This window comes from Centruroides sculpturatus, unplaced genomic scaffold (assembly GCF_000671375.1).
Source record: "Centruroides sculpturatus isolate CEXI.00-Female unplaced genomic scaffold, Cexi_2.0 scaffold718, whole genome shotgun sequence".
Lineage (NCBI taxonomy): Eukaryota > Metazoa > Arthropoda > Arachnida > Scorpiones > Buthidae > Centruroides > Centruroides sculpturatus.
Genome location: NW_019384925.1, coordinates 95,566 through 109,447, shown reverse-complemented (window position 1 = coordinate 109,447; position 13,882 = coordinate 95,566). Strand labels below are relative to the sequence as shown.

The 13,882-nt window shown below is 34.9% G+C and overlaps 1 protein-coding gene across 1 annotated transcript; it reads right to left on the bottom strand.

The window, feature by feature from the left end:
* Window positions 1-458: 458 nt before the first annotated feature.
* On the bottom strand, window positions 459-13,463 carry LOC111631915. Its single transcript, XM_023376252.1, has 19 exons — window positions 13,443-13,463; window positions 11,510-11,580; window positions 11,150-11,443; window positions 10,779-11,072; window positions 7,473-7,718; window positions 6,832-7,392; window positions 6,096-6,410; window positions 5,749-6,027; window positions 5,402-5,671; window positions 4,694-5,329; window positions 4,342-4,605; window positions 3,934-4,194; window positions 3,683-3,855; window positions 3,455-3,615; window positions 3,234-3,388; window positions 3,091-3,169; window positions 2,872-3,025; window positions 2,153-2,804; window positions 459-1,204 (listed from the first exon to the last, which is right to left on the bottom strand). The coding sequence occupies exons 2-19, from the start codon at window positions 11,574-11,576 to the stop codon at window positions 951-953; spliced, it is 5,115 nt and encodes a 1,704-aa protein (XP_023232020.1). The 5' UTR covers window positions 11,577-11,580; window positions 13,443-13,463; the 3' UTR covers window positions 459-950.
* Window positions 13,464-13,882: the final 419 nt, after the last annotated feature.

Sequence of the window (13,882 nt, the reverse complement as noted above, 5' to 3'; positions counted from 1 at the left end):
TTGAGAGCACTTGAGCATTTACTGTGATTCTGTCTGTGGTACATATGCCATACTGTGTGCAACATTATATCCTGTGTGTATAATTTATGGCATCCAATGATGTCATCTATTTTGGCATCAGTGCATATATTAATAGGAGCATTTTTGTTCATTGTCACACCAGGAATCCATTCCTGAAGTTTGTCCTCATAGTTTGAAATCATTTTGTATACTTTTAAGTCAAGATATAAATCTCAAAGAAAATATTAAAAAATTAAAAATCATATATTTTAATAGTATTTAATATAAAGCAGTACAAAAGCCGCAATATATATTGCTTTAAGCATATAAACATCAATAACATAATTGCATAATTTTCTGTACATCATGCGACTAAATTAATATCCAACTAACATTTTTTTAAACACTTTTTTAAATAAATGAAAGATAATTAAAAAACAAAATTGTATACATATATATTTAAAAATTCGTTTAAATTTTTCATAATTAAGCTTGGCTTCTCTTTATTTAGATAATTTATAATAAATTTTACTGAAGGAAATGATAACAATAATGATCATTCTCTACATTAACTTTTTTTTTCTAGATTCTAATTTTCATCAACAGATGGCACTCTATGTTTATACATTTTGAGAATTTTTCTATACTCTAATTGACAATAATTCGAGTAACCAAATTTGATTTGGTTACGGAAAGCGATATATTGAAAGAATTTTTATCATTTATTTTTCTTTACTAAATAGAATTTTTTAAAGAAAAATGAATGGTTTTTGCCTTAGTTTACTTCAGAATATTGATATAATTAATATTTTTCGTTAAAAGGTGAGTTTTTATTAGAGTCGCGCATAATTTTATGTGCACCTCTAAGCATAACTTATACATCAATTTGATATAAAATCTATTGTAATTTATGGAAATTACCTTTAAAATATAATATAAATACATTTGATTCAAGGCGGAGTTTCGTAGGACCCGTAAATCGTACTAAAATTAACGTCGGGGCTACCGAACAAAATGTCCGAATTGCCACACGTCGTTTGTATCGCCAAATTGTCTTCCAAATGCTTCTTTTTCTTATTCCTTCTGTGCCACCTGCAGCAAAACATAGCTCCTAAGGCAACCCCAACGTGTAGAAGAGTCACTGTCACTACAGTCGCGATAATAGTAGATTGAGAGGCGCACAAAACATCGGAAACGGGATTTCCTAAAAATAAAAAAAATACGTGTATTTATTACTGTAATCGGATTGTATGTCTTGAAATAAGGTACCAACATAATCTGGGCCAAAAAACCTTAATTTTAAATATTACAAGTGAGTCTGACCAACAATGGGATCATTCACACCAGTGTATGGAACAGAATTTGATTTAAATTTTTTGACTCTCCGCTGACAGAGGAAGAAAGGTTTTTTGTATCAATATAAGAAGCCTTTTCTCCTGTACCAAATAAATTTAAAAGTGTAAATTCCTAAACTGTAGCTAGTTTCGTTTATAAATACAATAAGTTGTGGTCGGATGACCGAGCGGTCAAAGTTGGCAGCCTGCCGCCCCGGGGGACCTGGAATCGAATCCGGACTGGTCAAAAAATCCCCAGGAATTTTTTGGGGGATAGTCCATCCGGATATGTGGACCCCGTCCTTCACCATCCGGCCGCCCCATTTTGGGCCTGGCCGAACCCATAATGGGTTTACTATAAGCGGTCCTCTTAGTGCCCTAAAGGCGGAAAGAGTAAAAAAAAAAAAAAAAAATACAGTAAGTCCGGTCCTGGTATAAAATCCAGCGTGATATTTTCTTCCTCACTATGTTCCTTAAAATTTTTCATGGAACTCGTAATCTTTTTTGTGTAGTTCCCCATGAAAAGTTAGGAAAGTCCGAATTACTTTACTGAAGTGGAATTACATTAAATACAGGGTGACAGACTCGGAACTTAACACTTAATTTGTTTAATACCACATGACTGCACAGTCAAATTTGAATTTGAATAACATCTAATGTGAAACACCTTTATCGTGAAATAAAGAATTGCTCTGTTCGTGTTTCATGCATTGTCTTTTCATTTTATACGGAGATATTCCCCATAGTAACTGTTCATTCCATAGTGAATCATCATGTACTTTTATTATTAAAAAAAGAAAAAAAAGAACAGAACTCACCGTCATTTCTGTTGCTAGAATCTGAAAAGGAATTCTTATCAGAATCATCTCCAACCATAATGGCTAACGAAAGAGGAATTTCTCTAACATTTCTGGCAGGTGTAGCAGCCACATATTCTGCAGTTGAAGGAAGATTGCTTGGTATATTGTCGTACATTCTGAAGTCATCATTACCTCCATCTTCTAACTGAAATTTATAATTAGTGGTCCAAAACGAGAAAACATCTTCAACTGTCGAATCGCCTTCAGTTCGATTCCACGCTTGTTGAGGTGTTGTAAGATTACTTTCAGTTTCCGCAATAGATTCTGTAACTGGATATTTTGTTTCATTTATAATATTTATTGTAGATTCTCTTTCTACAGCTAATGACATTGGCATTGTAGTGATGTCGTCTATATCAATGGTGGTATTATATGTTTCATTATCATACGGTGTATGTAACGAAGTCATCTCCTCTGTGCTAGGCCCTACATTTCTGTTTAGTAAATCTTCGACAATGGCCGCTTGAGGCACAATGACGGGAACAGATTTATCGTCTTCGACTGGTAAAGCCTGATATTCGGTGTAAAGTTCGAAATTCGTAATGTTTACTTCTTCCAAATCTCTTCGTTTACGTTTACCAAATGATTCAAGACCATTGGAGCATCGTACCTTGCAAACAAAAATCGTAAATTAAACGCATTTAAACTAATTAATTGTGAAAATTTTGATTACTTACAGGTTGGCATCTTTCTGGACAGAATCTTATCTGTACTTCAAAGTTTACTAATCCAGTAGAGGGGAATCTAAACGCTTTAAAATTAGCGTATAAAGTTCGTCTATCTCGAAGGTCTAGACTAAGTGCAGGGAAGATACTCAAATCTGTTGGGCATCTAAAAATATTTCATTAAATTTTTAAGTAATTTCACCTATTAACAGTGAAATTATATGAACTCACCCAGTGCTGTCGATGAGAAACAACGATTCTCCATTTTTACTTCTGGCGTACAGATTGCGCGCAAAGATTGCAAGGGAAGCTAGAAGAAAAATTATGTAAGTAAAATAGGAATTTACTACATTATTTTAAACAAATTTACTTACTTTCAGGTTGTCTTAATTCTAACCTAAGTGATAATTCGTCACCCAGACCTACAACTGTAGCATCTCTTCCCGTTCGATCCAAAATTCTCATAACGACGTTTGGAGGAGGAGCGGTATTCGTTACTAGAGATGCCAAGGTAGGTTGGAATCTAGTACTATACAGAATAAAAACAATTAGAAGTGTATAAATTTATAGTAAATAATTAATTATTAATACTCACGTGACATCTATTCCCGGTATGCCACCGAGTACAGGTGATCCCAAGGTAACAGTGCGATCTGCAGTCTCGAATGAACAGATGACTCGTATGGTTCTGTCGTTATCTGTAACGATAACTGGATGTTGCTGGACAACTACTTCGTTGGTAAATCTAGTAGGGGTCTAACAAAAATAAAATATTTAGAAAATTTAAAGTATATCTTTCAATAAAATAGTTTAGTTTACTAACTTCTTCTTTAGTACCACACCGGGAACCTAAAGATATAGCAAACTGCAAAGACGTTTGTCCAGTTCCTAGCATATAGCATTGTGTTGGATTTCCTTTAGCGTACACCCTTCCATTGAAGGGAAAATCGAAGTTAACTGATAGTAACATATCTTGATGGTTGCACTGGACACTAACTGTGTGTTTGGAAAGATAATTTTTATAATAACATGCTGATTTTCGCATTATTTACACGAATTTATCCATTTTCTTACCTTGCTCGCATGTTCCTTTTTCACTGTATATAGAGTTGGCTCTTGTTTCTAGAGACAACTGCCCTCTGGGTATTGTAGATAAATCTTCGCTGCTAAGGGCACATTCTCGAGCGAAAGTTTCATAATTTACTGATCTACACGTAAAATCTCGCTCCGAATCGCATTGACCCTGGCATTCCGCTAACGTGAAAGACCTTGTGACACGATCCATATATGGTGTCATTCTATCAGGCCATTCTCTATACTGACATGCCGATGCAGCTAGTGAGAAAAAAAAGAAATAAACTCCTGTAAATCATGCTTCTTCTGTTGCAAAGAAAGAGTGCGGGAAAGCCCAGAATTAAGTGAAGGAAGTTTAATTCAGAATTTTTAAATTGATTTAATTAATTTATATCGAATTAAGATTACCTGCAGCACACTGATTTTCCAAATAATCGACATCTTGATTGGAGCGTGCGAAACTATTGGGGCGTGTTCTTCTAGTTTCGGTATATAGTCGACACAATCGACGTCTGTAGTAATAATTTGCTGATCTGCACGGTGGCCTGGACCTCAGACAGAATTCTTGACATTCTGCCTTTTTAAATACATTTGGTAATTCCTGATATGGAGCTAATTGTAACTCGAAACCGACTACTCTATCAAAAGTCCAAATTTTCCCGCAAGTTGGTTCTGAAAATGTAAAAAGAATTGATTTCTCCTAAATGTTTCAAGAATTAGTCTCGATTTTTATAAGTACAGTAAAATAAAATTAGCTAACCTCTTAAACAGATTTTCTCAAAATAAGAAAAGTCCTTAATCTCTATTAAAGTACTCCTTGCATCTGTAGCAGCGTTATCTAACCAATAACAGTTCTGAAATTTACTGTATTCGACGACGAAAGCCTTACATCTGTCCCCTTGTCTCTGGCATTCGTTTTTACAGTCGCCCACAACACCTACTGGAAAACGTGAATAAACTCGTTCCCTTTTTGCATATTTAAAATCCATCCCTAGAGTTTTCTCATAGGTATATCTGTCAGGAGTACACACTGCTGGTATGGGGGGTGTAGGTCTTATCGTTGGTGGAATTGTTGGTTGAGTGGGTGGAGTGACAGGAGGTCTGGTAGGACGTGGAGTGGGTGTCGACGGTGAGGGAGGTCGACACATTTTACCAGCGTAAAGCGTGCGTGGAAAGTACTGAATGGCGGAGCTCTGTCCGGTTTCTCTACTTTCTGAACTCAGCAGGCATTGACTTTTATCTGCTTTATCTAGATACGTATACGATCTACAGTTGAAATCGTGCTCTCCGTTACAAGCCCTCTCACATTGAAAATTGGAGGTAACATCAATAGTTTTAGTGATATATAACATCTTTAGATCTCTTTCAACGGTGTCATATGGGCAAGATGATGTGTCTAAATTAAAAAAATTCACAAGTTTTTCAAATTTGAGCAAAATATATACTAAAAACTAGACAAAAGTCTTACCTAAATAGCATTGTTTCTCTAAATAATCGACACCTTTAGCGTAGGAAATTTGGATTTTGGCAGTCGTTCTATATACGCTTTCATATAACATACATTCTTGTCTGAAACTATTATAGTTAATGCTAGAGCATACATAATTTCTCTGTTCCATACACAATCGTTGGCAGTCTACTCGAGAAACAAATTGTATAACGTCTCTTGGCTGCGCTCCGACCAATTCTCTGTCCACGAAACGATCGTAAACCCAGATTTTATTACACGACACAAAAACTGTAATTTTAATATGAAATTCGTGATTATAAATGGCTGCATAACGATATGAATGAGGAAAATCAAAAATATATTACCAGATATGCAGAATCCTTCGAAGAAAGCCTTTCCAAAACTAGGTTTTAGGTCGGTTGGTTTAGTGGACGAGATATCTTGCAGCATAGCGCATTCTTGTCTCTGATAATCTAAATTAAACCCGTGACATTCTGATGCTCTTATGCATCTCTCCACGCATTCTTTAGCGATTCCTGGGACTTGACTGTCTCCACGATATAATAACGAACCTGTTGATCCTATATATTCGTATCCTGTTACTTGAGCAAACACTTGGCGCTGATTAGGTGCACACCTTTGCGCTGTTATAAGAAAATTATGTCATTAGAATTCGAATTCATTGGTTCACTTGTCTTAATTTTTATCATACCTGGAGGTTGGACAATAGGCGTAGATGGAGGAGGAGTTGTGAATGTGGTCGGAACAGATTGACAGTCTCTTTCGAAATATGTTAATCCAGGACGGGATTGAATTGCACTACTACCTCTCCCGCTAACTGTGTCGTCTCCACTAATAAAACATTGTCCACTGCTCGAATAGTAAGCATAAGAGCGACAGTTAAAAGATTGAAAGTTGTCGCACAGTTGAGCGCAAGTTTCTTGAGATATCACCCCACCCGCTTGCACAAAGTCTGTGTAAGTTGGATATCTACCTTCTTGTTTCTGATAAGGGCAAATTGTTAGAGCTAAAAAAATAATATAGATTTGTTATATACAGTTTACAGCTGTATGGTTGTAGTTAGTGCAATGTTATCGTTTCAAGTGCAAACAAGTTTCATCCATCACGTAATTTGCATTTTTATTTAAATCAGTCTACTTTAAGAAGCAATTTTCCATTAGAATTTGATCATTCTCTGCTTATGAACGTTAGTAGATTGAACGTTTTTTAATGAAATTCTAACTGAAAATGTTTCTTAAATTAAACTACACCTGATACATTTAACAAGTTTTGTTTTATAACAAGGGAAGCAAGCATCCACTTTCCCATCCTTCCAGGTTCATTTATTGACGTGCATGTTCAAAAAATGCATTATAAAAATCTTAATATTATTAAATATCTTTATGATTTCAAGTAGTTAAAGTGAGATAATACATAAATTGACTTACTTGGTATACATTGGTTTTCTAAATAATCCACTCTAGTACTTGTTGATTGTCTAAAATGTATAGGTTGTGTCCTGCGATCTTCTCTGCACAGCTTACATTCTGTGGTTATGTCATTATATAGAGCCGATCTACAAACGAAATTTCTCTCTTTTAAGCACAATTCTTCGCAGTCTCTTCTGCTTAAAACCGGAGCCAATACGCGATCATATAGATACGAATCCATTTCGTAACCATTAACCCTCTCGAAAGCCCAAGCTTTATCTGAGCATGCCATGGCTTCCGAACCACGAAGGCAAATCTTCTCGAAGTAGTTGAAAGTGTCTCTGTACACTAAGTCCTGATCCCTTCCTTGAGAATTCCTATCCAATTTGTCGCATTGATTATGTAAATAGTTAACGCTGAAGGAAGGGCAAGACAATCCTTCTTTCTGGCAATAATCTCGGCATTCTAATGTGATTCCTATAGCTCCTGGAGTTAGGCTAGATATTGCTGTAGATATGGCCGAGTTTAATATAACACCAGTCATTTTTTCGTAAGTAAAAACTCCTCCCGTACATTGCTCTATTAAATAAGCATGGTTTTTCATCACGAGAAATCATTTTATATGAAGAATTTAATGTGTTCATTAGAAGATCACTTACCTATAATACACTTTTTCTCTCCATAAATAGCACCACTCACAATTGGAAGTTGTACGGGTCCCAGGCTGGTGGTATCGTCTCCACTGACGTAACATCTGTTCTCCATGTAAGTGTACGAACGACAAGTAAATGCCGTTTCTGTGTCACATTGACTCTGGCATTCGTCTTCGTTAGAAGCGTACTGAAGACCGTCCATAGACAGAATGGAGATGTCTGGTCTGAGATCGTAACGACAGGACGTCGGAGCTAGTGAAAAAATAACAAAAATTTAATATAGGGGAGATCGGGGCAAGATCGGCATGTTAAGCTTTACTTAAATTTTGTGTAATAAATACTGCTGTAAACTGAAAAAAAAGCTTTGCATATTGTCTATTGGAATGTTTTCTTACTATAGAACTGGTTAAAATCAGTTTGGAAATAAAAATAATTAAAATAATTACAACTTTACAAGAAGAGAGAAATTGACGAAGTTGCCCCGGGTATAGGGGCAAGATCGGCAACTTCTCTCTTTTTGTAAAGTTGTAATTATTTTAATTATTTTTATTAAAGTTGCCCCTGGTATAGGGGCAACAGTAATGGGGCAAGATAGGCACGTATATAAAATTATGTTATTAACAATGTATAAGTTGGAATTCACTATTAAAACAAAGAAATACAAATCCAACACCCATTTAATATTATTACAACGAAATGCAAGTTCAAAGACATATATACATGAATAACAAATGCAAACATGTTTTCATTTATCATCTGTTTGATTTTTATCCTTTGCTTCTAATGTGGCTTTATGTTGCCGATCTTACCCCGCTAGTCATGATTTCGAAACATTAAGTACAACCCTGAGAACAGAATGCCAAGCCACGATCTGGACACGTGAATAAGTTGAAGTTACATCCTTCTAACAGGAAAAGTAACTTTCGTTATCATGGAATTATAACAAAACATGCTAATTCTATATAAATGGAAAAAAAATATTATATGGAATTGAACGAAAATGAAAATTTGCTTGATAATTCAACTACGCTTGTTGGAGAACAATAAAAACACTACACTCAACAAGCCACCAATAAAACTCAACTGCCTAACCTATAACCAAAGTCTCCTTTTAATTTGTTTTTTAAAAAAAGCGCTTGACAAACTTGCCCCGCATGCCGAAGTTGCCCCGATCTCCCCTAAATAACGAGAAAACCTTTATAAAGGAAAGAAATTTAAAAAATCGAGTAAAATTTTTCACAAAAAAAAAGGATTTCCAGTTTAAACTAATATAAATGTCATTATTTGAGGGTAAAGGTAAAAGTCTGGAACTAAAAACTGGCAAAATTCCAGGAGTAAAAGTTAAAATTTGATGTAAGATCTTTGAAATATGATAAAATATGGCTTAACAAAAGGAAAATAAAATGTAGAAAGGCAAAGAAAGGATGAGAATAGGAGTTAAAATTGGTGAGAAAAACAAGTTTAAATCGTTCTAAACATAAAGTAGGCTATAGTAACTACTGCTCTCATTATCTCTAATACTATTCACCTCATTAAATTATATCGAAACTTTCTCATGTAAACAAAAGTTTAACAAGTTACGTTGCGTGAATTCGACATGTAAAATAGTTTTGTTTGGTTTGCAAAAAATTGAATTAAACAAAATAAATAATAATAGAGACGACAAAATCGTTTCAATTTACTTTTTCTACTATTTATTTTGACAGTATTAGTAGTTGTCATCACGAAAACTATCCAGATTTTTTTTATAAAAACTTATTCTAAAAAAAGAGGACTTTACAAAATACGTTCGGGGTGATGTGAACATCCACTGAATGTAACGTAACTGGGTCATTCGAACAGGAATTGCGCTGCATTTGTCATTTCCGGTGCATAGAACTTGAAGAGGAGAATAATTAAAGTCGTCGAAGGTCACGTGTCGTATTATAAAGACAATTATAGAACGTTGCGTATTGTATATTCATTAGTGTAGTCTCCAATAACAAAAACTACAGCATTGGCATGCTAAACGAAACTATTTTAAGAGTAAATTTAGACTAGCTGCAAGACTAAGCTTCAAGATATAAAAGGACCTTCAATAAATAATAATAAATTTAAAATCGCGAGGCACTTAAGCTGTAAATTCAGCCCTAACAGTAGATATAAAGAGCAAAATTTAAGTTTTAATCGCGTATTTAAAGGCATATTAATAGGTTAATATAAATGTAAAGTAACACATGGCAATTCCACTTTACAAATAATTAGCATTAATTTGCTAATTAGCATTTCAATTTCGTTTTTTTTTTATTTCAAACAGGAAATTTTAATAATTTCGAATGGAAATTGTTGGAACTGATCAAAGCTTCGATGCTGCAAATTTTCGAATTATGTAAAAGAATGGAATAATGTATTTTTGAATTGTTATCAAATATATCCGATAATATTAATAAGGTTAATGTTTATTGTTCGTATTCAGTTAGAGAGATGAGCTTTTGTTTCGCAGGAAATGGTTTAGGAAGAGAGGAAGTTAGGATATAAAAGGCAGGATATAGGGATAGAGAATTCGGAGCTGCAGAGTTATAATCCTATAGCTTTAATAGTGATAAATGTATTTAAATAAATCTTATTTACTTGAGATATGTGTAAAATTTTTAAAAACTTTCTTGTAATAGCAAAAATAAAATGGAGAAGTGTGTACTTTCTTGAAAGAATTCTAAAATGTACAGTGCATACATTTTCTAGAGATAAATTTAAAGATCACAATGAATTTGTTGTCTACATGAATTGTCATGACAATTCTACTGTACATGAATCCTGACGGCGGGATGGCAAAGACAAGTTAAGGAGCAGCCCACCACTCTGGAGAGCCTAGGATCAAAATGCGGGAGAGCATCGTCAAGAATTTTTCATGGGAGGTCTGACTCGGATATGTCAAGCTCCGTCCCTCACCACCTGGCTGCCTACATTGTGGGCCTAGCCAGGTGGTGAGAACCGAATCTACGGGTTCTTAGTTCTCCCAATAGTCCCTCTTATTGCCCACAGGACGGAAAGAATCGAAGAACAACTCTTCTTCGTAAATGTTAAGTAGAAAACCTTAGGAAACCTGCATTGTATCATGTGGCTTTCAAACTCAAACTAGTGTGTAGATTTCCTGTAATTGTTTGAGGTAATTTAGTTTAAAGCAACGCTCGAATTTAGATTTTGAAATTATTAAAGTTATCTTCATGTATAAAATTTAAGTTTTTTTCATTCCAGGACCCCGAAATTTAGATTCATCTCATACAAATATACTTAATTTTCTTTTTCTTGTGTGATTTTCAGGAATTCACATACCTGAAGCGGCACATTGATTCTCTAAGTAATCCCTTCCACTTCCTGGCACTTCTCTAAAAGCTTGAGGTTGAGTTCTCCTGTCTTCTTTGCTTAGTCTGCAGATCTTCTGCACTTCGTCATGGTCACACGACCTACAGGTAAATGATTCCTCCAAAAGGCACAACTTTTGGCATTCTTCTTTCGTTTGGATATTAGTCACGTCCTTCTCTACGTAACCATCTAAAAATGCGTCTGGCACTCGATCGAAAGTCCACATGCGAGAACCACAAAGGGTATCGAAAGTGGCTTTTGGTACTGGAAAAATTTTTAAAAATTTAAAACTTCTTCTGCCATACTTATCACTAGGAGTTAATTGAAGGTACTGTACTTACTGCCTCGAAAGCATGTTTTTTCGAAGTAATTAACACCGGAAACGACTTCAAACAACTCCTTCCTACCGACCGAATCTACTTCATACGAATTGCACCTGAATTCTTTATAGTCTAAAGAGAAGGATCGGCAGGAGCTTTGCTGCTTGCATAGGTTCAGGCATTCTCTAGTTAATGCCTGATTTCTCTGCTCAGTCAACACAGAAGACGTAACTCCGGATCCAAATTTTCTTCCGGTAACTTTATCGTAAGATCCTATACCTCCGAAACAGTTTTGCTGTTGCTGCTGCTCAGGTGCTGCAAAGGGCAAATTATTAACATAATTTATAAATAGCAATACCTCCAACCCGTAAATATACTTACTTTGAGTTAAAACTTTTCGAAACAAAATTTTGATTATAAGTAGAAAGAGATGAACGTCCAGCTTCATTTCCCTGTAAAATAATTAATGTTAATTAAAATAAATCAAGTGTTAATCATCTTTCATCTTCAAGATGATCAACGTTTCGTAACGGGGTGAATGGCTCTTCACGTGAGAGCAATAACGTGATGCGATGATGTATTTATTTTGTCAATTGCGTGACACACATATATACAAACCGTACACACCCATAATTTCCATACAAGGGGTAAATGACTTCTACCAAGGAGAACACAATATTTCGGATATTCTCACCCTATAATGTAAAAAAATGGGGAGAAAATGTCCAATTTTAACAAAATAGAAACGTAATTAACCTCAAAAATGCTATAAAATTCCATTAAAGTGTATTTACACAGCGATTTTAGATAATAGTCACCCAGAATAGTCGTTATAGTGGGCTAAATTGTTACTGTAATTTAGCAATGGTATTTCAACCGTAATTTGAAATTTTAACACTACAAAGCGTAGCGGATAACTTTAAGGATCAGAATAATTGTATGAAACATCTCGCTGTAGCGAGATCTTCATGGTTTCACTGATTGTACATAGAAAATGGACTCTCCTGTGCACGAAACTTCAGTTACAAATAATTCCCATTGACGTAATTTCCTTAGTTTGTTCTTGATTTCCGTTCGGTATTGGGTTGTTGAACCGAATTGTTTAAGAACGAACATATCGTGTTCAATTTGTCGAACATTCCTTACGTCATGGCCGAGCGTGGTGGGATATTACGTAAACTTCGCTTGTATAGTCGTAAATACTAGGAAAAAAAGTAATTTTAAAATAATTTTGAACTAGTTAATGTGCTAATTAAATACTCAACATAATGTTTATTAAGCAAACAACTGAATTGCGTTAATTTCTTTTCATGAGAGCGCCCGAAAAGTTTCCATTAATGAAGAACAATTAGAAACGTTTAAAGCGGACATTGGTTCATTTTTCTATGTGACAGTTTCACTTACGGGTGAATTGCAATATGCAATAATGGATGGAATTTTTACATTGATTAGTCGTATGACAGATCACAATTATGTCTATTATGGGTGGTCCTGACCCGCATAGTTAGAACCGATATTAGGGAGGTCTAAAGCAAACGTGCAAACCTACTGTACCACTCTGGACGTATCCACTAGCGTTGAGATTAAGACTTACTCTTAGACATTATATATTCACGTGTTTATCATATTAAATTCTTTTCCCTGTACTCATTTATTTCTTTTCTAATTGAGTAATTTATTTACAAAGATAAGAGCGCCCTGGTTACGTTATGGTCATCCAACAACGCACGAAATAGGAAACTGCAACGTAAAGTAATGTATGAAAATAGGAAACGTCATGTCCACCCATAATAGCCAAGATAAATTATAGGAATCTGGATTGGATCGAACCCGGATCCTTATAAGAATAATTACAGTTATTGGTTAACACTTTCTTTAGGCTCCTTTTTTATACCATTTTTCTTACAGCCACAACAATGTGAATGGAGGTAATATTACAGGTATCTATATTCATATAGTTGTGGCTGAAGACGGTCCATTGAGGAACGAAATGGATTCCACCATTAAAAAGCCTTTCTTCATTATAATCTCGATTATTTAACTCCATTGCAGTTTGAAAAACCTCACATCTCTACCAACTGGCTATTGAGATAATAATTAACGTTTTAGAGACAAGAACCTTACAACTATTCAAGGAATAAACATATTTAAAAGAGTAAACACTACACGTTTATACGCTTTACATCATAATACAGAGAATAAGAGCAAAATAAACAGGAATTTTTCTTTACTTTTATGGTGTAAATCTCCGTTTAGAAATATATATATAACTTATTTATAGCAACGCGATAGAAACATAAAAATCGAACCTTACCTATATGTGGTAAAATGAAGAGTAACAAGAGATAACGGGTATCAAATGTGCACCCACTTCCATTATTTATTAAAAAAAAAAAAAGTTACGCATAGACGAACTTTCGATAATTGTTACGAAACGAAATTAATTAACCTTCAAAACAGCCTGGATGTTATTTTTATCAGTTACTGTACGGGTCACAAAGGCATTGGGGTCAGCCAAATAAAAGGAATAGTCGTTCGATCCGTTAGGTCGACGATACACTATTTTTTTCTCTGCATCCTGCCTGCATATTTTTACTGTTACGTGGAAATTGGACCGGCGACCTTTATACAATTAACCAGATACCGATCCGAAACAATAAAGGACGGTGTTTTTTGACCAGAATCGATTTAGAAATGTTACATTATTTGGCATGGATCAGCTTCACTTTGTAACAATTCAATTCAATGGTCTTG

What these genes read in the sequence shown, in the direction of transcription:
- LOC111631915 (XM_023376252.1), bottom strand. Translation starts at nt 11,576, where the DNA reads ATGAAGCTGGACGTTCATCTCTTTCTACTTATAATCAAAATTTTGTTT. An exon ending in GGTGTGGTACTAAAGAAGAA is followed by an intron (nt 3,616 to 3,682) that starts GTTAGTAAACTA and finishes TATTTTTGTTAG; the next exon opens with ACCCCTACTAGATTTACCAA. An exon ending in GTCCAGAAAGATGCCAACCT is followed by an intron (nt 2,805 to 2,871) that starts GTAAGTAATCAA and finishes TTTGTTTGCAAG; the next exon opens with GTACGATGCTCCAATGGTCT.